At 57.0% G+C, this 22,154-nt stretch overlaps 1 protein-coding gene across 1 annotated transcript in view; it reads left to right on the top strand.

Annotated features, from left to right (window-relative positions):
* SH3RF3 (SH3 domain containing ring finger 3) overlaps positions 1-22,154 on the top strand; it is a gene marked incomplete at both ends in the record, with an annotated part of 201,266 nt that overhangs the window by 150,036 nt on the left and 29,076 nt on the right. The window contains 3 exons of the mRNA XM_082851248.1: positions 4,351-4,521; positions 5,943-6,196; positions 17,789-18,048. Of these exons, the coding sequence (XP_082707374.1) occupies positions 4,351-4,521; positions 5,943-6,196; positions 17,789-18,048 (685 nt within the window). The remainder of the gene's footprint in view (positions 1-4,350; positions 4,522-5,942; positions 6,197-17,788; positions 18,049-22,154) is intronic.

The raw sequence follows: 22,154 nt of genomic DNA on the forward strand, positions 1-22,154 counted from the left end.
GCCAGCGCCGCCCCAGCGCAAGCTGCACGCAGGCGTGCAGGCCCCTAGTGCAGGAGAACGCCCGTGGGGAGGTGGGGGGCAGAGGTGTTCCAGGTGAACACCCCCCAGCCATGCACACTGAGAGGCTGAACTTGAAATATTGAGACCAGAGGAGGGATTACTCCTCAGAGAACGAATTTAAAATAAAGATGAAGACAGCAAGGGCATTAGTGCCCTGGTGCCGCTCAGCACAAGCCCCTCACATGGAGCCCCCGCTCCGCGGCCTCTCCTGCCCGGGCCTCTCCCCAGCCTCCCGCAGTGCCCCCCACCCCCGCCAGGTCCCTGCGGCCACGGAACCACCTGCCTCCAGCTGGCTGCTTTGTAAACACAGATTCTCCATCTTTTTTGAGCCTCAGTGTGCTCAGCTGTGAAATGGGTGGGTAGCCCAGCCTCAGAGCTCACGTGGGGCTTGGGCGAGACCATGACTAATGCCAGCTTCCTGCGCTGCAACCTCGTCCTGCCTCGGCCCATGGCACCCGAGGTGGGGTGGGGCTCTGCACGCTGCCCCATGGGCGCAGCTGCCCGTCAACAGCTCCCCGTCAACAAGGTAGGGCAGAGTTCTGACTCTGATGACTGGGAGGAGGAGGGCGCCTCGTTCCCCCGGGGCTGAAGGCATCCTTGGAAGTAAGCCCCTCTCCCCCACGTGGTTAGTGCCCGAGGGGCACCAGAACCAGTATGTATTAGGGGCACCAGAACCAGTATGCCTCCAAGAAATAAACAGCTGAAACTGGGAAGGAAACCTGCTTCCCCCTGCTAGACTCTGGGCGTCCCACGTGAGGAGACGGGTTGCAGAATAGATCCAGTCTGCCTGCAGACTCGCTCAGGACGCGCCTCAGCAAGAGCCCGTGGTCCTGGAGGCTGGCGCTCCGGCCGCGGCGGGGCCCACAGTTGGTCCAGGCCGGTCGAGTCGACTGGTGGTTTCCGCCAGGTTCGCCTCAGTTGCCCGTTTTCTGCCGTTATGACTTCGTCAGGAACCGTGGTGTGTTTCTCTAAAGTACCAGTGGGATTTTGAAAGAAGCCTGTTCTGATTTAAAGGCTTAATCCAGATGACTTGAGGCCCACGGTCTGAAGAATGCTCATTCTTGTGTGATGGGAAGATGCTGAGAAGTCAACACAGACCTTGTTCCCTAATGGCTCGGGGATCCCAGAATGCTGAGAGACCATCACTCGTCCCCGGAAACGTTGCTCTGTCATCTGACAGCCGCTCCCCAGATCACAGACACACACACGGCTCGTCGGCTCTTTGCCGAGGTCTCTGACACTCACTTGCTTTGAAAACCTGAGTTGACTCCGCCGTAGAGGTGGGTGCTGGTGGACGCTGCGCCGGGGGTGGGGGGCCCGCCCTGGGCAGCTGAGACCCCCGAGCCTCACGCTCGCCACCCGGGGTCTGTCCTCTCCCGGCAGGGACGGCGCCCCCTCCTGCAGGAGCCCCCGTGTCCACAGCTCCACGGCAGGTGGCCCCTGAAGTCACCCAGTCCCAGGGGCTGGAAGGGTGGGTGGGGGCAAAGAAAAAGGCCACCTGCCAGGCCCTGGTGGAGGGACCCTGACCCCCCCGGGGCTGCACACCGGTGGGTATCCTTGTTAAGAGACGCCCTTTCAGCTCCCATGTGGGCCCCTCGTCCCTCCAGCCCCCCACCTCCCTCTGGACCTAGCTCCCTGTGGACCCACACCTGTGTTGTCATCCATCCTCTGCTTCTGTTCGCTTCTTCCCTTTCCTTTCTGGAGAGCAGCCCCTCTGCCTTTCCTTCTGTCCTCCTGGGAGCACCTCCCAGGGCACCCCTCGTCCTTCTGGTCCCAGCAGTGTGCTTGGACCCCAAATGAGGAAACTCAGAGCCCGCTTCCCCCACTTATCCTCATAGCCCAGCTTGTCCAGCAGAACTCGGGGCTGGATGAAACCGTTCCCAGTGCACACACATGTACACACACACACACACACACACACACACACACACACAAGTACATACATACACAGAAACACGTGCACACATACATGAACACATGCGCACACGTGCACATGCGGATGCGTTACATGCACACATACACACGGACACACGACCACACGCACCCCTTTTTCTTCAACAGTCTTGATCTTAGTCTCAAAACCAGAGTCCCTATTTTATTCTTTCCATAGATGTTGATTGCGCACCTGCCTGGTGCAGACACTGTTCTAGACCCTGGGGTGGAGCACGAACAGGACACGAAAGCCTCTACCCCATGGGGAGCACGCTGTGGGGGAGGTCAGATGAGAGGGGAGAGGGGCCCCCAGGTGGAGGAGGCAGGTGCAAAGGTCCTGAGGCAGGAGTGTGCGTGTGTGTTCGGGAGCACCTCAGTTTGCTGGGTCCCCTCAGCTGGACAGGCACACGCACCCTCTTCTGGGTGGATCCCTGGGTTCCCTCAGCAGCAGATGGACACAGCCGCAGGGCAGCAGGTGGCCACCTGCCAGGATCCCAGCTGAGGACAAAAGATCTGCCCCGGAAGGACAAGCTGCCAGGACTCCTCACGGGAGAAGGGAACCTGCACTCTCCACACACACCCTCCTCGAGGTCGCCCGCCCTGCAGTCCCGTGGGACAGGAGCCTGGGAAGAGGGGCCTCAGTCAGCAGGACTTCAGCCCACAGACCAGGGGTTCGAGGGAGGTTGCCCAAGTCATGACGCTTGCCCACATGTCCCCCAGCTTGGCGTCCCCCTGGCCACTGCGGGTCACCGGCAGCAGAATCAGAAAGACTGTTCTCACACCACCGAGGGGCAGAATGAGGCAGACGAGTGAGATCTGTGTTTCACTCTGTTCCTTGAGAGCAGGCCTCATGCTTATTGGCTCGTGGCCCCCCAGGACCAGCCCAGCGGCCCCCCCCCACCCTCCCCCATCCTGCCCCCCGTGAGGCAGTCTGGGTGCGAACGCAGTTTTCGTGGGGCGTTGGTCTATGGAGATTGCTCTTCGCCCTCCAAGAGGCCCGCGAGCGGCACACACGTGCAAGTAGATGACACCAGCTCCTTGTTGGTCGCCTGGTGCCGCGTGGCTGGCGTGAATCTTCACCCCAGACAAGGGGGTCCTCGCCATGGGGCCTCGTTCACCCTCCCCGAGGGCCCGAGTCCTTCCTCTTGTCAGATTTGTCTCTAAGACCCAGTCCGTCCTCTCACCCCAGGGGAGCAGGGTAGTGGTGAGGCCAGGCCTTCGCCTGGCAGGGCGGGGGCATCCAAGTGGCGTGGGTTTGTTTAGTTTATCTCACTTTACTGAACTTTACAGCCGGGACGTCTGTGCTCTGCGGGGCTCTCCGCCTGTTCTAGCCTCTTCCTCCCAAGGCCCCTCTGAGCCAGGAGGCCTCCCTTGCCCTCGCCTGACCCCAGTGAGTTGTGTCCCATCTCTGCGTCACCTTGGAAGAGGGGCCCCCAGGGTCAGGAGGGTGCTCTGGGGGTCGGTGAGCTCCTGTCTTCAGGAGCCAGCCCGGGGGGGGGGGGGGCAGGGTGCCCGCCAGGCACATCCTGGTAGGCGGCCCAGGAGACGACGCTTCTTAAAAATGCAGCTTGGGACTTCCCTGTCGGTCCAGTGGTCAAGACTCCGTGCTTCTATTGCAGGGGGCGCGGGTTCGATCTCTAGTCGGGGACCTACGATCCCACATGTTGCGTGGTGCGGCCAAAACCAATGTCTTTAAATGCATCTGGTTCCCTGTTGGAGTGAAAGCCGCGCCACTTTTCCTGCCCAGATCGCGTGAGCAGTGTATCTATCTGCCTGAGACCACTCTCTCGTTAGGTCACACTCACCGGGTCCACAAAGCCCCAGGGTAGCAGAGCACTTACAGCTGGTGCCTGAGGGCGCAGCTTCCAAGCCCTGGGCCAGGGTTCACACCACTGCATCGTTCCAAGAGGCTTAAAAGAAAAGCAGGATTTCAATTAGCCACAGATCTGAGGAGTCCCTAACTGGGCTGCCTTTTCCTTAAAAGGGCCCCTGAGTCTCTTCCAGCTTAGATGGATGAGTAAGCAGCAGGTGAGATGAAACAAGGAAATCCCAGCCCGGGGCTGCGTAGCTCAGCCCCGTTTTCCCGAAGGCTTTCTCTTGCCCAGAGCGTCAGGCGTGAAGCAGAGAGAAGAGCATGAAGCAGGGGCCCAGAGAGCTGGCGCCACCATCTCGTCTGGCAGGTCCTCCAGGGCCTCGGGCGAGTCGTGGGGCGGCCGTGCGCTCCGTCGGCCGGCTCAGCGCAGGGCATGGGGGCCGTGGCTGCTGGGTCACCAGGGGAGCTCGGTCCCTTCCCTGCCCGCCGCTCCTGGTAGCTGATCCCAGCTGTGCCCCCTCACCGGCCTGCCTCTCCTGCCGCAGGTACCTGGCGCTCTATGCCTACAAGCCCCAGAAGAGCGACGAGCTGGAGCTGCGCAAGGGCGACACGTACCGCGTGCTGGAGAAGTGTCGGGATGGCTGGTTCAAGGGCACAGCGCTGCGGACGGGGCTCTCGGGCGTGTTCCCGGGGAACTACGTGACGCCCGTCTCCAGGTGAGGTGTGCCCATGAGGAGCAGAGCCGCGCGTGGCAGCGGCACACGGGGCGGGCATTCCAGGGCGGGACCTCGTGGGCACGTGGGCATGTGTGAATGCGTGTGCGTGTGTGCACGTGTGAGTACAGCGGGTGTGTGTGCGAGAAGCACATGCCATTCACACACGTGAAGGCAAGATTACATATTCCCAGAAGTTAACCATTATTATTGAGCGGAGCATTATGTGTGATTAATTTCTTTTCTTCCTTGTGACTTCCTGTGTTTTACAAATTTACTGGTAGTTTTTATAACCTCGGAAAAGCAAGTTAAAAAATTCGCTAGAGATGACCCAGGGTTGTCAGATGTTTCCATGGAGGGGAGCGTCCACTGCAGGGTGGAACCCTGGATTACCCAGCCCTGGTTCACAGCCCAGGACGCGCAGGTCCACTGGAGGCTCGCCCCCGGGCCTCTGCTCTCTTTGGAACAAGACTTCAGGAAGACAACTGAACAATGCCCAAACCTGCACTGACGACGGACCGACTCGCACCTTTGAAGCAGCGGGGAGGGGAGCCACGCCACCCACGGCCCCTCCTGGAAAGGCCCACCATTTGTGAGCCCCATGGCCCCATGGCCCTGGACGAGGAGGCCCTTCTCCCCACAGCTGCTCCGCAGAGGCTCTGCTTCCCCGGGGCCCTGCCACATGGCCCCGGACCCTGGCAGCAGTGCCTGCCCTCCCCCACGTGCGGCTCTGGGGTTTCACGACTGAGATCCTGAGGGGACAGAAGGGACGTTTTCCCAGCTCTTAGACAAATGGAAGGCATTTGATCCCTGAAACCGGACCCCAGGAGCTTCCCAGCCCAGACCCACATGCTGAGAGCTGGTGCACGGCTCAGCGCCGGCACGTGCAGAACAGACCATCAGAGCCCGTCTCGGGGTCCTGTGCTCCTTTGTGTTCCTGGGCTGTCGACACCGGCTTCATCTGGAAAGTATGGGCGAAACCGCAAGTTCCCCGGCGTCCGTCAGGAGCGCAGGGCTTGTCTGCACCCTTTCCTGGAGGCCCCAGAGCCAGGAAGCTGTGTCCAGAAGGAGACGGGTCCTGCTTCCTGCCGCCTGCCGCCTGCCAGATGCGTCCAAGCCCATTCCTTCTGCACGTGTTGGGGACACACAGCTGTTTGTTAGACTAAATCAAGGCAGTGGCTCTGGAACAAAATAGCTGATTAGCATCATTTCTGTTTCTTAGGGTTCTCTTGCTGTTTCTCAAATATTCGCATCGAGAGACCATGCCATTGTACAGAGGCTCTGCTGCCAGCCTGAGCTCTGGGCATCGCATGCCTGCAGGCGTCCTCTTGGTGGTACTTCAGGATTTGTCCCCGGACCACGTGGCCTGTGTGGCGTGGTTGCATCTGTGCCCTCCCCTGACTTCATTCTGTTTACTTCCTCAGGGTTCCTGTAGGCGGGGCTGGGCCACCCCGGAATAACGCGGTCGGAGGGTCTCCGCTGGCCAAGGGGATGGCCACAACACTTCACCCAGGCGGTGGGAGTCTGAGTAGCCCGGGCACGGCCCTGAGGCCGGCCCTCCCCCTCACCATGGCCCAGGCTCCGGCCCAGCACCAGGCAGTCTCGCCCGCACTGAGCAGTTGTCTGCGGCACTCAGTTCAGCCGGCGGCCAGCCAAGCCCGGAGCGCCGGCCCCCCCGGTATGTGGCAGGCTCCCACGGGCCTCATTCTGCTGGAAAATTTGAGGAGGGTGGTCTCAGGGTCAGAAGTCATGAGCATCCTTTTGGCCCAGGGCTCGAGCAGTCCATGGAAGGGCCCGTCGTAATCATGAACTTCTGCTAATCTTGGGGGATGTGCTGACTTAATCATGTTAGCCTGTTCTGGCCGCTGGAAGGGAGTAGAGAATTCACAGGCGTTTATACACTTCATGTAGCCAGAGGACTGGGTGGACCAGTGAGGTTATCTTGGCGCCTCTGGGCACCTTCGTCAGCCGCTGTGGGTCACCTACGTCCAAATGCCAGGTGCTAAGGGGGTCTCCCGATTAGGCAGCACCCCCAGGACAGAGCTGGTAATGAGACAGATCCACAGGGTCCCTTCCTGAAACGCTTTGAGGCTGGAGGGAGTGATGGCCATCGACTGTTCACCTTCATGCGGCTTCACCAATAGGCAGACTGACCAGAATTCAGGAGAACCCAGGTCGCTCCCAGTGTAGCGTGAGATGACGGAAAGTGTGGGGTGGATGGTGCAGGCACGAAGAGGGGTTAGCACGTCTTGCTTGGAAGCTTGGCAGTGAGCTAAGAGGAGCTGCTAAGCGTGGCTCACATGATGCTCCTGGGAGCCAGGCCAGTAACTTTCCGACACGTAGAACCAGTAACATTGTCACCGTGTAGTGACAGGGGACCCAGGACAGGAGAATGTACCGCTGAATTGCACTTAAATGACACAGAATTCCTTTTCCCACCCCAGCCTCATTCTCAGAAATCATCTCTCTTCTTTTCAAAGTAAGGCTTAAAGGATAATAAATGTAAATTCTTTAGAGCAGTAAAGTACACTGTTTTCTAGACTCTGGCCAGCCAGAGACGGCCCGCTAGGAGTCTCCAGAAAGCATCTCCTCGGTGTGAGAAGCCAGACGACACTCAGCACAGTGGGGCCACAGTCCCTCCCAGTCGCGGCCAAGGGACACGAGGGGGGCGGGTGTCCGGGCGCCCCCCGCCCCCCATTGTCGGGACGCATTGCTGAGCGCTGGCGGGGAAGCCCAGCGTTTCAGAGCCGGCCCTGCTCTCAGCCCCGGGACTGGCCCTTAGGGCGGCGGGGCCAGTGGCGGGGGGGGGGGGGGGGGGGGGGGCGGGCGGGCGCTGTGACGAGGCTGGTGAGGGGTCGGTCCTAGGCAGAGCTGCCTGTAGCACCCAGGCAGGGGGGAGGGAACAAAGGCACAGAAGTGCGAGAAGCGTGTCCTTGTCCTCCAGATGGAGCGGTGCAGTGAGGGCAGCAAGAAGGACGGGTTGAAGTGCTGGGGGGCAGCGGGGGTCCTGCGCTGGGGCCCCTCCTACCGCGATGGTGTGCGAGGACGTGCCCCCAGCGGGCGTGGCGCGTGCTCAGCGCAGCCGCTGGTACCGTCCTGTCAGAGGACAGCCCTGGAGCGCGCAGGGCACAGAGTCAGCAAGGCGAATGTGATTCATTACCAGCGGTCAGGGCCAAACTCTAGTCCAGGCCGCGGGAACCCCCAGGGCTTCTGAACAAGAGGTGACGCTTTACCAGACGTCCCTGGGCACAGTGGGGAGGAAGAGTTGGCTTGGGGACTGGCGAGGTGCTGCTGTCCAGGTGAGAGGTGACAGTGGTCTGGCCCCAGGGCTGGGGTTGCAGAACTGGGACAAAATAATGAGCTATTAGGGGGCACAGGGGCCACGTGGAAGAGCTGGGAGGGGCAGGGCTGCTAGTGCAGTTTGCCGGTGCCGTCCCCTGACCTAGAGGCGCCCAGAGGGGTCTGGCTTACGGGGGAAGGTTGGCCTGTGGCTCTGAGGGGTGTCGTGGGCGCTGGTCCACTGTGGCCCTGGCTGACCTGGACCGGCCTCCAGATGTGGGGCTCCCGTCCGTGTGTGAATCCCCCCTCGCCACGGTGGGGGCGGTGCTGCTCGTCCACGCCTGGCGGGTGAGGTGCTGCCACCGGCCTGGACTCTGGACAGACATCCTGAATGTGGCTTCCTTTCAGAGGACAAAACTTGAGGGGCCTCTGGGTCCCTTTTGGGGGTGAAGGTGGTGGTGAAACACCCAGCTTTTCAGGGGACCAGGGTGGACTTCCTGTGCCCAGTGCCTGGTCATCCATGCGTGCAGGGTGGACTTCCTGTGCCCAGTGCCTGGTCGTCCATGGATGCAGGGTGGACTTCCTGTGCCCAGTGCCTGGTCGTCCATGGGTACAGGGTGGACCTCCTGTGCCCAGTGACTGGTCGTCCGTGGGTGCAGGGTGGACTTCCTGTGCCCAGTGCCTGGTCGTCCATGGGTACAGGGTGGACCTCCTGTGCCCAGTGCCTGGTCGTCCGTGGGTGCAGGGTGGACTTCCTGTGCCCAGTGCCCAGTCATAGTGGGTGCAGGGTGGACTTCCTGTGCCCAGTGCCTGGTCGTCCGTGGGTACCGGGTGGACTTCCTGTGCCCAGTGCCCGGTCATAGTGGGTGCAGGGTGGACTTCCTGTGCCCAGTGCCTGGTCGTCCGTGGGTACCGGGTGGACTTCCTGTGCCCAGTGCCCGGTCGTCCGTAGGTGCAGGGCCTACTTCTGGTGCCTGGTGTCCAGCCTCGTGCTGGGTGGTGTTCCCAAGCAGCAGTGGGATCTGTGACAAGGAAGCCTCATGGGTGGGCTTGGCACTTGCCTGGTGTAGAGCCTCCAAGACTGACCCTGCCATCCCAGGGACCCTGTAAATGCCTATAGTCCTTCATATGTGGGTTTTGCTTAAATTAATGAAAAGTAAGGTCTGTTCTTGCAGCTGGCCTCCGGGGCCCTGGGGAAGAGCCAGCTGTCTGTGTCCTAAAGGAGTCTCTGCAGGAGTATTATCTGTGCCAGACCTCTTGCCCCAGCCGCTACCTTCCAGCTGGCCCTGGCTTAGAGCAGCTGATGGTGTTTATTTTAGCCTCTTGCTGTGATGCAGCCACTGAGCGCCTAATGATCAAGTGAGCCCGGGAACTCCCTGACTGCTGCTCCATGGCTGGTGAGACGTGCACCGAGATGCTGGTCTCCTAGGCCCTGGGAGCACCCGAGCAGGTTCCGGGCAGCCCGCGTCCCAAGCCAGCTCCCTTCTGCCTGTGAGCCTCTCATCCACTCACCCAGCCCGCCTCACGCATTTCCCTGTGCCTGGTGACCCCGAGAGGCTGGGGCGGGCCTCCAGCACAGCTGCCCTGGCTCTGCACCAGGTGCCCTGCAGTGGCCTTTCCGTGCCCCGCCGTTACAGCACCCTCCCCAATTCAAAGCAGAACGTGACCTGCCCGTCTCATTTATGGAACGGAATGAGAGCAGAATAAAAGAAATTGGCACGGCCAGGGCAGAACAACACTGCGTGTCTGTCCTCGATCACCATGGTAACCACCACGGGTGACAGGCGTGCTCTTCCATCTGTTTAATTTTACGTGTGGGAAGAGTGAGGTGCAGGATGGGTTAACGGCTTCCCCAGCGCGTTCCAGCCCAGGGCTTGTCCCCATGCTTGTGCTGCCACAGCCAGGCTACGGGAGGCTCCCCCCATCATTTCAGTAATTAAGTGCCACGGAGTTCCCCCGGCACTTTGCACTTCACTCTGCATCTGGAGGGCAGAACGCACTGCTGACAGCACAGGCAGTGGATTGCTCACTGCAGTGATTGCCCATTTCTGCAAACCCCAGCCCAGGCACCTGAGCGGCCCTCGTCAGTGTTCTCAGCCCGAGCCAAAGTCAGGCAGTTGAACAAAGGCCCGATTGCACTGGCCATGGCACCGGGGGGTAAGAGCCCTGTACGGCCATTCACTCATCAGCAAAAAGCACTGGAGGAGAGCTGGGCACCCGGGGCCTCTGCTGGGGCCCAGACATACAGAGAAGAACCAGAAACCCGTTTCTGCCCCCACTCAGAGAGGAGGACGAGGAAACACACGCTTACAGTGGAATTTGAAAAGCACTGGGGTGGAGGCCTGGCAGGTACTAAGGTGCAGGGAGTGGGAGGGTACCTCACTCAGACCAGGGAGGAAGTGGGAGCAGCTGCAGAGGGGCCTGTGAACCGTCTTCCAGAGGTGATGCTGCCTTGCTTCTTAAAGGACTGAGAGGAAGTATGTGGGCCGACAGAGCAGAAAGGGAGTCCAGCAGAGGGATGAGCGGGCGGAGCGGGGAGAGGAGAGAGACCGTGGTTTCTACGTGGGGTGACTTGACCTAATTTGATGTGACTGAGACGGAGGTAGGCAGGAGAAGCTGCGTGTCGGTGACGGTTCTCTGCAGAGGCAAAGTTTACTTTAGGTCTTAAAGCGGTGGAGCTGAGCGTGCAGGGGTGAGTGGTGGAGCGCGGGAGGGGCTGGAGCCAGCCGAGGGCCGGGGCCTGAGGACCCGAGCGGCCCAGTGCAGGAGGGAGCAGAGCTGGATGGCTCTCTTCCCCTGTGTCAGGGAACCTCAGCTTTTATCCTGAGGGCAGCAGGGCTCCTGAAGGGTTTTAAATAATAGATGTGATCAGATTTTTGTATCCAAAGGATAAAGCTAGACTTCTGCTCACAGCTAAGATAAAGTAACGAGGTCAGGATTTACCTTCCCATCAGAAACAACTGAAAAAACAGACAAATATATAAAACAGTGGTTTGTGAGACACTAGATACTAGAAAACTAAGGACAGTGATCCATGATAGACGAGAACAAACAGGAGGTTCCCAGCTCACTGCCTGGAGAGAAGGCCAGGCGTTGGCATGGCGAGGGTAGCGAAGGTGCCCAGCAGGCGCCCTGGAGGGGTGGTGCGGAGACGAGGGTCTGGGTGACCGAGCCCCAGTGGGGAGGGATCTGCACAGAGAGAAAAGCCCAGCGGGCACAGAGCATCCCTGGACCAGGACGCTGAGAACTAATAGGCAGGTGTGTGTGAGGAACGCACGGAGCCAGGAGCACGGTGACAGGAAGGGTCCTCACTCGCAGTGTCCGCAGATATGCAGCTGGAAGGTGCCTGTTCCCGCCAGCCGGCTCCCAGGGCACCGGGCCGTCCGTGCAGAGGAATCTCGCCTGGTAGTGGCAGCACCGCTCCCGTCCCACCTGTGTCTGATGGCAGTAAAGAAGCACTGGGCGTGGGGAGGAGCAGGAAAACATGCCCCACCGCAACGAGATCAACCAACCAGTCAATGAAAGCTGACTCAGAACTGACACAGATGTTTGAATTAGCGGACAAAGATATTAACACAGATGTTATAATTGCATTCAGTATGCTCAGGAAGGTAAGCAGAAACATGGAAGGTACTTTAAAGACCAAAACCAAACTTTAAGAAATAACTACACGTGTGAGATCAAGAATACCCTGGATGGCATTAACAGCAGGTTAGACGTTGCTAAGAAAATATTAGTGAACTTGACGGCATAGTGATAGAAACCATGAAAAATGAAACAGAGATAAAAGAGAATTGTTTTAAATTAAAAGAGCATCAGTGAGCAATGGGGCAACTTCAAGTGGCCAAATATATTTCTAACTGGAGTCCCCAAACTAAAGGGGAAAAGGGTGGGACAGAAAAATTATTTGAAGAAATAATGACCAAAGTTGTTCTGAATTTGATGAAAACTATAAACTCACAGATCAGTGACAGCTGGCGAATCCCAAGCACAAGGAACGTGGAGAAAACTACACCAAGGCAAATTATCATCAAACCGTTCACAATCTGTGATGAAGGAAACCTTAAAGGTAGCAAGAGAAAAAAAGCCATGTGAAGTAGGAAAACATAAGGATGAAGGTGGATTTCTTGTCAGGACTTCTGCAGGTGAGAAGACACTAGGAAACTAAATAAATCATGACAGAAATGAGTCTGTCAAGTCAGGGCCCTATACGCAGTGAAAGTATCTTTCACAAATGAACGCGGGACTGCCCTGGTGGCCCAGTGGTTAAGAATCTGCCTTCCAATACAGGGGACAGGGGTTCGATCCCTAGTTGGGGAACTAAGGTCCCACACGCCGAGGGGCAGCTAAGCCTGTGTGCCACACCTAGAGAAGCCTGCGTGCTGTAACGAAGACCCAGTGCAGCCAAAAAGCAAACAAAATCTCTCATAAATGAAAGCAAAATAAAGAAGCATTCAGACACAGTAAAGCTAAAAGATTTCATCACCAGTGGACCCACACTATGAAAAATGTTGAACAGCGTTCTTTAGGAAGAAGGGAAGTGACACCAGTTGGCAATGGGTCTATACGAAGGAATGAGGAGCAGTAGAAACGGTAACTACGTGGATAAATGCATCCGATTTTTCCCTTACTATTTAAAAATCTTTAAAATAAAACTGACTTTAAACAAAAATAGAAATAGTGCAGTTTGGGATTAAAAATGTATATAAAAGTGAAGTATGTGGTAGCAGATGCACAGAGGGTGGGAGGGGAGGCCCAGAAGCACCATGCACATTGTTGGGAGTCTTGTCTACTCGTGTGCTGCGTGAGGACGTGTAGGTAGGTGACCATAAACTAGAGACGCGGGCAACCACTAAACGTCAAAGCAAAGAGTTTCAGCAAACAGGCTAACACAGGCGATAAAATAGAACCACAGAAACTTCCATTAATCCAAAAGAAGGTGTAAAAAGAGGGGAACGGGAACAAAGTACATGGGTCAGATAGAAAACCTGTAGTGAAATGTAGGTTTATACCTAATCATGTAAATAATCACATTAAATACGAATCATCTGAATAGCCTCACGGAGAATCCAGAGCTTGTTACGAAAAAAAAAGACAAGACCCAACCATATGCTGTGAACAGAAAACAGATTTTAATACTTTAAATATAAAACCATAAATCAGTTAAAATTAGAAGGCCACACAGTTGATCCCATTACTCGCAGTCTCTGTGGTTTTATGGTGTTCTGTAAGGTTTCCATGAGCACTGAATTAGTGAATACTGAGCTGTTGCCCCTAAGTGAGATGCGTGCGTCGCACACAGACTACAATCTTAAATACTAAAAACAACCCATCAGGGTAGATTCTATTTTCTTTGTTTTACAAAAGAGAAAATACGTTCAGAAGTATGAAGTGACCTGCCTGAGGCTGCCTGACTAACAGGTGACGGACGGAGTCAGGATCCAAACTGATTAAGAGCTGATAAACCTCTAGACAGCTGGATAAAGAATAAAGAGAGATACACAAATTATCAAGACCACGGATAATAAAAGTGACATCACTGCAGATTCTACAGAATGATAAGGGATTATTATTTTAAAAAACTTTATGCCAATAAACTTAACAAATTAGAATGGATATATTTCTTAAAAGACACAAATTGATAACTTAAGGTGAACTAAAAAACCTGGATAGACCTCTATTTATTAAAGAAATTGAATTAGTTTAAAACCTTTCACAAAGAAAACTGCAGGCCTAAGTGGCTGTATTGATGAATTATACCTGTTGGTTAAGGAAGAAATTATAACAATTCTACGGAAACTCTTCCAGAAAATTGAAAAGAAGAGAGAATGCTTCCTGACTCTTTCTATGAAGCCAGCATTACCCTCATAACAAAACCAGGCAAAGACATTAAAAAGTAAAACTACAGACCAATATCACTCAAAACATAGGTGTAAAAATTCTCAGCAAAATTTTAGCAAGTCAAATCCAGCGATAAGTAAAAAGGATAATACATCCTGATCAAGTAGAGTTTATCCCAGGAACTTAAGCTTTGATTAATGTTTGACAGTCAATACAATTCAATGTATTAACAAACTCAAAAATGAACATAACATGATCATTTCAGTAGGTGTGGAAAAAAATTTTGACAAAATCCAACATAAATTAGAGTAGGATTCAGAACAAAGACGTGCGTCAAATGACTCAAGTTTTTTTGCTGCGCTGTCCACGTCTGCACATTAAAACTCTCAGAAAATGAGAAAAGAGAAGTGAGCTTCTCGGCCTGATACAGGGTATCTGTGAAAACCCACAGCTAACCTCAGACTTAATGGTGAGAAACTAGAAGCTGGGACTTCCCTGGTGGCACAGAGATTAAGAATCCACCTGCCAATGCAGGGGACACCGGTTTGAGCCCGGGTCTGGGAAGATCCCACGTGCCACCGCAGAGCAACTAAGCCCATGCGCCACAACTACTGAAGCCCGCGCACCTAGAGCCTGTGCTCTGCAACAAGAGAAGCCACAGCTCGCCGCAACTAGAGGAAGCCCGGGTGCAGCAACGAAGACCAAACACAGCCAAAAATGAATAAAATTAAGAAAAACCCCAAAACTGAAAGCTTTCCCCAGGATCAGGCTCCAGTTAGGGATGTCCATTCTTACCAGTTCTATTCAACATTGTGCTGTTAAGTTCTAGCCAGAGCAGTTAGTCAAGGCAGAGGAAGAGGTGTGGAGATGGGAGAGGAAAGAGGAAGACCATCTGTGTCTGAGATGACGGGAACTTGTACATAGAGAACCTTAAGGAATCCACAGTCACACACACTCAGACACAGATAAAGAGTGTTTTAGAGACAGCGAATTAGTTTCAGCAAGGTTACAGGATACAAGATCAATATACAAAAGTCAGTTTTGTTTCTCTACACCAGCAATGAATAACTGGAAATTGACATTTAAAAAATGATACCAATTTTAATAGCATCAAAAATATAAATTACTTAGGAATAAATCTGACAAAAGATGAGCAGCACAATGAACACTCCAAAATATTGCAAAGTAAAGAAAGAAAGAAGTCTTCAATAAGTAGAGAGGCATACTTCATTCAGGAGTGAGAAAGCAGTATTGTTAAGGCGTTTATTCGCCAAAAACTGACCTATAGCTTCCATGGAATACCAATCAAGGTCTCACCCAACTGTTTGGTAGAAATTGACAATCTGGTTCCCAGATTCATACAGGCATGCAGAGGACCTAGAGTAGTCAAAACAACCTTGAAAAGAAAAAGCTGGAAAGCTTAACACTGATTTCAAGACATATTAAAAAGCCACAGTAATCAGTGTGATATTGGTGTGAAGACAGATGGCTAGATTAATAGATACTTTTTCTGAAAACAGAAAAGTGTCCATTAAGTTTGGTGACAGGGGAGTCATAACTGATCTTGTCCAGATACATTTGATGGAACGATGGGGTGAGAAACCGTATTTCAGGAGACAGAAGTGAGTGGAGGACTCCTGGAAGCCTGGGAGAGTGATTCATGTGGAAATCCCACCCCCCTCTGCTCTGAACACAGAGAGGTTGGTTGGTTCTTGATACTCTGGATGTAAACGAATGGAACACAAGAGAGTTGATACGCTGGCCTCCTGGGTTCCGGGATGAAGCAGGTGGTGGTGGCCGGCTTTCCCCTCCTGCAGGAGAACATGGACAGGCAGCCCCTGGAGGGCGTCAGGGATCCAGGCCGGGTGCACTGGTCTAAGGGCTGAGCCCCCTCCTGGGAGTGGTCAGTACTGAGCCCCTGCCTGGGATGAGGGAGGGAATGGAGCCCCACCTGGAGTTGGAGTCTGGCTCTGGCCTGAGGGCTAGATCTGCACCTTTCCTGCAGGACCAGACTCAAGCCACCCGATTACACCTGGTTCTGAGGGGAGGTCCCAGAGACCAGGCAGAAGCAGCAACAAAACTGCAGCAGGGGATAGAAGAGAGGAAACAGGGCAGCGAGACACTCACGCTCAGGGCGAGCCTGCACTCAGTTCGTGGGAAAGTCCTGCATCACAGAGGCCAGCAGCCTGAAGAACGGGCAGGAGAACCGACGAAGGCTTTGAAATCGGCACATTTCAGCTCCTCCAAGAGGAAAAAGAAGGAATAATGTCCATCCCACCAAAAGGAAGAAAAAATAGTATTATGAAGAAGAAAATTAAAACAGCAGGTAGATGGATGTGAATCAGAAACCACTGGATAGGACAGAAGCAACTTGAAACTTTGGAAAGGAAACATATATTTAAATACGAAACCTCTGTGGGTGACACACGCTCTAGACTGGACACAGCTGAGATGGACTTGGCCACACCGGAAGCCCCACAGAGGAGCTAGTCCAGAGATGGAGCAGAGGCAAAGCAAGAAGAAAGTACACACGGGGTGGACGCCGAGCTCCAGATGACTTCTAACACGACTTTCAGAAGCAGAGAGCAGAGGCCGGGAGAGAGAATCCTCGAGGATGATCACGGCGGGGTCCCCCAGACGGAAGATGGGCCCTCGTGTGAGTCGGAATCACAGCCACAAATGCAAACCTGAACTCGCCGTAACTGTGAAGCCTCAGAGGACAAGCAGACGCCAAACACAGGCCCGTCAGAGAGTTGAGTGAAAAGGAAGGAAGGGCCATGTGGACACTGTTCCGAGCACCTAGGGGTCAAGGCAGCAGGAAAGGAGGTGCCGGTAGACAGGAGGGGGTTAGTCAGTTATAGGAGGGGCGGAGTCGAGGACAGGAGAGACGGGGTGCGGGAGGTGTCAGTGAGGGTGAAGGGTCGCCCCGTGGGACCCTGCACCCTGGAGGCTGAGGGGCTGGGTCTGGACAGAGGTTGCCCTGACGCTGGGGGAGTCTCCAGCGTTCGTTCCATCCATGAAGTGGGAAGTGATAGCCTGAGAGTAAGGCAAGGACAGAGTGGACGATAAGGTAGGTCACTTACTCATTCACCTGCTCTCTTTAAAGCACCACTGGACCTTGGTCCTGGGAGGCAGAGTGGACCCGTGCGGGGTAGCGGGATCTGGGGGCTCCAGAGCTACTGAAACAATGGGATAGAGAGGAGAGGAGGGGCAGAGACTGGGAGTAACGGCGTGTCCACGCTCGTCCTCAAGCAGCCCACGCCTGCTTTGACGTCGCTGACCAGCAGGCCCAGCAGGGCGACGGGTCGGCCGCGTGTGTCTGGGTCCTGCCGGGCGGGTGTGGTTGAGGGTGAATTGTTCCGAAGGGCTGTGGATTCCGACCCTGCCACCAGTCTGTGCTGTGAGCCATGCCTCTCTCTCATGGAGTATTGTTTTCTTCTCTAGCCGTTCAGTTCTGGGAAATCTGTAGAGATGTTTTAGCCAGGGTTCTCCTTTCTCAAAGACTTGTTCATTCCGAACGAATTTTATTAAGCATGTACTACATGCCAGGCACTGTTCCAGTTGTTTGGAACACGTTAGTGAATTAGTCACGAAAGTCCCACCCGTGGAGCTTACGCTGGAGTGGGGAGGCAGACGGTGAGCCATCGGTCCGTGGATCCTCACACAACCGCCCCCGCTCTGCCAGCTGGAGCAGCGGGCGCGGCGGCCGAGGGCTGGGCCGCTCCACTTGCGGGTGGAGGCCGACCAGGGCGGCGCTGTCCACAGAGGTCCTCTCACGCGCAGCGGAGCCCGGCAGCCCAGGGCCTCCCTGGGCCTCTTCCGGGCTTCTGCACGGGCTTCAGGTCTACGAAGGGCCGAACAGGGTGGTTCTGAAACCCTCCTGAGCGTACTGGTTCCTTACAGCATGGAACACCAGTTCAGAGACCAGAGAAACTGGGAAGGGCCTCGTCTGCGGCAGCCTCAGAGGCCGCCGCCTCCGGGCTCCTGGTGTGGCGGGGGCGGCCGGTTGCCCAGAGGCCTCCTTGCCCCGCCTGCGGCTGCGGCTGGGGCTGGAGACTCAGCAGAGGTGTGGGCGGGAGGGCGGGCCGTGGCCCCCACGCTGCGGGCTGCAGACTCACCTCCCCCTGCTCTCTCCGCTCCTCTCTCCCAGCTGCCCACCCGGCCCAGGTGCAGGGCCGGCCCACCGCCGCAGTGTCGCCCCTGCGCGCCCAGAGCCTGCCCGCCATCGGGTCCCCACAGCACAGCCCCCGGCCAGCCATCCCGCTCTCGTCGGCAGCCTCGGCCGTCACTCCTCCTAACGTCAGCGCCGTCCACCTCCACGGGGAGGCCGGAGCGGGCCCTGCCGGCGGCCGGTCGGCACCCAGCCCCACCAGTGCAGGAGGTAGACCCGACGAGAGGAGAAGCGAAAGGGTAAGTGGCCCACCCTGGGCGGCCCAGGCCCAGCTGGTTGTTGACCCTCTTGGGCACCAGACGCCTATCCCGTTTTGTAAATTAAGGCTCGCGTGCGGGCACCAGGCGCATGACACAGAGGGAGGCCGAGCCAGCAAAGCGGTGGCGCTCCAGCGGCCGCAGGTTCGGGGAGGGATGACCGGAGCCCAGCTAGTTTTCTCACACATGAGAAAAAGTGCTCCCTCGAGATGCTTCGTTCCTCCTGTTGCAAAGTCATTGTAAACTACTCACTTTGCTGGGCCTAGACACCTTCTGCCAAGTGCCAGGATCTCTAAGAACAAATCCACGGATCTACTCACGTGCTACGTGAGCAGGGCCTTCTCCCTCGACGTGCTGTCCTCGTGCAGTGCACAACCCGCTCGGCCACCGGGCAGCAGCCAGAGGAGGCGGCCAGCCTCCTAGTGGGTGTGGACGGCATTTCAGCTCTTCTTTAACAGCGAAGGAAGTGGGGCTGATTTCAGAACGAAATCCGAGTCCAGGCAGCTTGCCTCAGCTGCCACCAGCTAGACATCAGGTGAGCCACCAAGCCGCCATGAGAGTCCAGATTTCTAAGTCCGTGCTGTCCGATGAAACCATAATTCAAGCCACATATGTAACTTATAATCTTCCAATAAGTCACATTTTTGAAAGTTAAAACAATTTAAAAATAAGATAAAACATGAAATTCATTTTAATGGTATAATCTATTAGACCCAGTATCCAGAAACATTGTCATTTCAACACGTAATCTGCATAAAAAAGTTGTTGATGAGCTGTTTCACCTTTTTCACATTCAAAGCCAGTGAGACGTGTCGGGTGGTCAGGCCTCCGCGCTGCCCGGGCTGTGCTGGAGGGGGGCTGGGTCTCCGGCAGGGGCCACTCCCTTTATTGGCCTTGCTCTCGAAGTGGCTTGTTCTCTCTCTTGGCTTTGCCACGGTCTGTGGATGTTTTCAGACCTTTCACTGTAAAGCCAGCCTGTGATTAGAGTGTGCCCCTCGACCTAGCCGGCAGCCTCTCCTCTCCCTTGGGGACGGTACCCAATCCAGATGGCTCAGGCTGTCTGCCTGGGACCCCAGAGGCACATCCACCCCTCACCACCCCGTGCTCTCGGGGCCCAGGCACCTCGCAGAGAGGCTCAGGCTTCCTCACCGCCTGTCCGCTGGTGCAGGGGGATGCTCTCCCCACGCTCCCTGGAGGGGGAGAGGCCTCCGTCTCGGCCCCGACGGCTGCCTCGTCCTGAGACCGGCAGGTGGCTGGGCATGAAGGGACTCCCTGCTCGGTGTTTTGCGTCCACGTCTGCTTGAAGATCACCCGTCGTGGTCCACTCTTTCCACCTCGCTGCCTGGGCGGGAGACATAGCCGGGTCCCCCCAGGAGGGCGGGTGGTCCCACCCTCTCCCTTGGACGACCTTCCTGGAAGACAAGCTCCCTGGGACCTCTGACTCAGAAAGGGGAGAGCCGTGCTAGCTCCGTGACCGATTCTGGTTCTTGGCCGCAAGTTCCCCCCTTTGTGAAAGAGACGGGGCTGCTGCGTGAGCGGGGTCGGGTGTTTGGGGGCCTCGTGGGGAGTGATACCCCTCCGCCCTCCTCCGTGGTCGCTGGCTCCGCTCTTAGGGGCACTTGGCTTCGCTCGAGGCCCGCGCTCTGCCAGCAGCTCCCGCCTAACGAGGAACAGCCGCGTCACCTCAGCTCAGGCGGCTCCGGGTCGGCCAGGCAGCAGCCCGTGCCAGCCGAGCTGGGGGTGTGGGGTTCCCGCCGCGCGCTCGGCAGAGGTGACGTGGATCTGGTGGCAGGAAGTGGGCAGGTGTCCGCAGGTGCAGCCGTGACCGGCAGCGTCAAAGCCGGGAGACAAGCACGTCGTCTGTGTGGCTTGCTTTTCTCACCTGTCAGACACAGCGAGAAGCAGTGGTGTGAACAGGCGCCTGTGGGTGTTCTCCCTCCTGCACCCCCAGGTGAATTTTTCCCAATTTAGAGTGAAGTGCAAAGCGCCGCAGCTGCCGTTTCTGGCAGCAGGGCTGGCGGCGGCCGTTGGAGGGAAGCCGGGGCAAGCTGGGCGCCAGGGGCCTGCCCGCGGGGCCCTGGGCTGCCCCTGCCCCCTGAGACCAGAGCCACAGATTTCACCCACTGAGAGCGCAGCGGGCTGCTTCCCATCTGTCCCTGGGTGAGCCCATCGTAGATGCACACGTGTTTAGTTACGGCAAAAGGCTTTTTAAGGTAATCGGCAGTATTCTCCAGGCTGTTTCTGTTACTGAATTTTCCTCAGGAAAAGGCAGTGAGCTCCACCTGCACCGTCCGCAGAGACCCCAACCTCAGTGCCTGCGTTCCCGGTGCCGAGCTCCGCTGAAATCCCATCCGGCCCCCCGAGCGCGGCGGCCCTGCGTGTGGAGGTGCTGCTGGGGGTCCCTGGCAGGTGGGCGTCGCTAGCTATGCCCCTGGGGGTCGGGCCTGTCAGCCCTGCTCCAGGCGGGTCCTGCATGTGGGCCCTGCTCGGCCTCGGGGGGGTGGGGGTCAGAGAGACTCACGTGCGGCAGGAGGGCCCTGAGCCAGCGTCTGCACCCCCCAGCTGCTCTCCCAGCGCTCTTCCCGCACGCCCGCCCCCGCTCCCCGGCCTGGTCGCACCCGCTCCCTGCAGGGCCTGCCCTGCGGCCGGGCCGCTGGCACAGAGCAGCTCCGGGGGCTGCAGTGAGCCCGTGACCACGGCCCTGCAGCCCACAGGGTTGAGGGAATGCAGGGTGGAGTGTGGAGCCGGGGGTGGGCAGGGGGCCTGGGGGGGCTGGTTCTGATCCAGCACCGCAGACTCTCCCGGAACCTGGGTCCCTTGGCCCGACCAGGCATCTGTTCTGCTTGGGGATGGGTCTGCCTGGGTTGGCCCTGGATGGGAGGGGCCGGTGCTTCCGAGGAGACCTGGAAGTACAAGTACTTCGAAGCTGCCAGTCTGAAGCAGACCCTCGGGGCAGCCGTCAGTGCGGGATCCCCCAGCCCCCAGGGGTGGAAAGATTAGAGGCCCCAGGGCGTGGGGGAGGGAGGCCCCGGGAGTGGAGACAGGGAGGTTTCATCTTGGCAAAGTGCAGCGGGTGGGAGTCATATCTTCCCGTTGAAGGACTTGGATCTAGTGCTTCTGAAGGAGGGGTCCTGCTTTTGGGGTCATCTTTGTGGCACCCAGAAATTGCAGAGTAGGAACCAAATCTTGGAAGCCTTTTAAGAAGGTGCTCCGTAGGATTTCAGTTAACGCTTTTGCACTTAGAAAATCTATTTTGTGCTTGAAACAGCTACCAGATTTCACCTCTCATGTCCCTCAGCGGCTGTTTCCTGTCTTTGAGGTTTTATGAGCACATTAGCACCAGGTGGCGGGGATCCTTATCCCTCGGGGTAACTCCAGGGAAACTCACCAGAAAGGGGAGTCCTGGGCCCCCAGGAAGGTGGAAGCAGCTCGTGGTCACCCTGCAGCCGAGAGCATCTGGTGCTAGAGCCCTCCTGACCGGCCAGCTGGACGTCACTCCCCACTTGCTTGTCTGTCACACGGCAGGCGCTGGGCCAGGCAGAGCTCTGGGCACTGGTCGACGGGCCTGAGGCCGGGGAGCAGGGGCGCCTTGGGACTGGGAGGCCTCCTGGGAGCTGTAGCCCGAGCACAGGCCAGAGGAGGTGGCCTGAAGTTGGGGAGCCCCAGAGCCACTGGGGGGGGGCAGGCGGCTCACGTCAGCGCGGCTGCCCGGCGGGGGCATGGTGGGGCCAGGCCTGACCAGGGGCCCTCACCGCACCCTCCGCCCCTGTGTCCCCGCCTTCCCGCTGACCTCCTGCTGGAGCCTGACTCTGGCCGTGCTCTCCGTGGCACCAGCGTGCTGAGGGTCTTCCTTGAGGCCCCAAGTTAGAAACACCCGTCATGCGTTATGAAACCAGCTTAGTGGGTTTGGGCCAGCGTGCTTTTAGACAGAGGAGGGCGCGCCACAGGGGGTCGGCAGGTCCAGCACACAGGAGGGCCTGCGCATCTGGGGGCATCTGTGGTTTTGTGCTCGGTCCTGATTTAAAACTTATTTCCGATAGTCTCAGGGCTCTGACTGGCAGATCCTGGAGGGTGCTGAGCGCATAGAA

The sequence above is a fragment of the Leucopleurus acutus genome (assembly GCF_964270905.1).
Source record: "Leucopleurus acutus genome assembly, chromosome: 12".
NCBI classification, from domain to species: domain Eukaryota; kingdom Metazoa; phylum Chordata; class Mammalia; order Artiodactyla; family Delphinidae; genus Leucopleurus; species Leucopleurus acutus.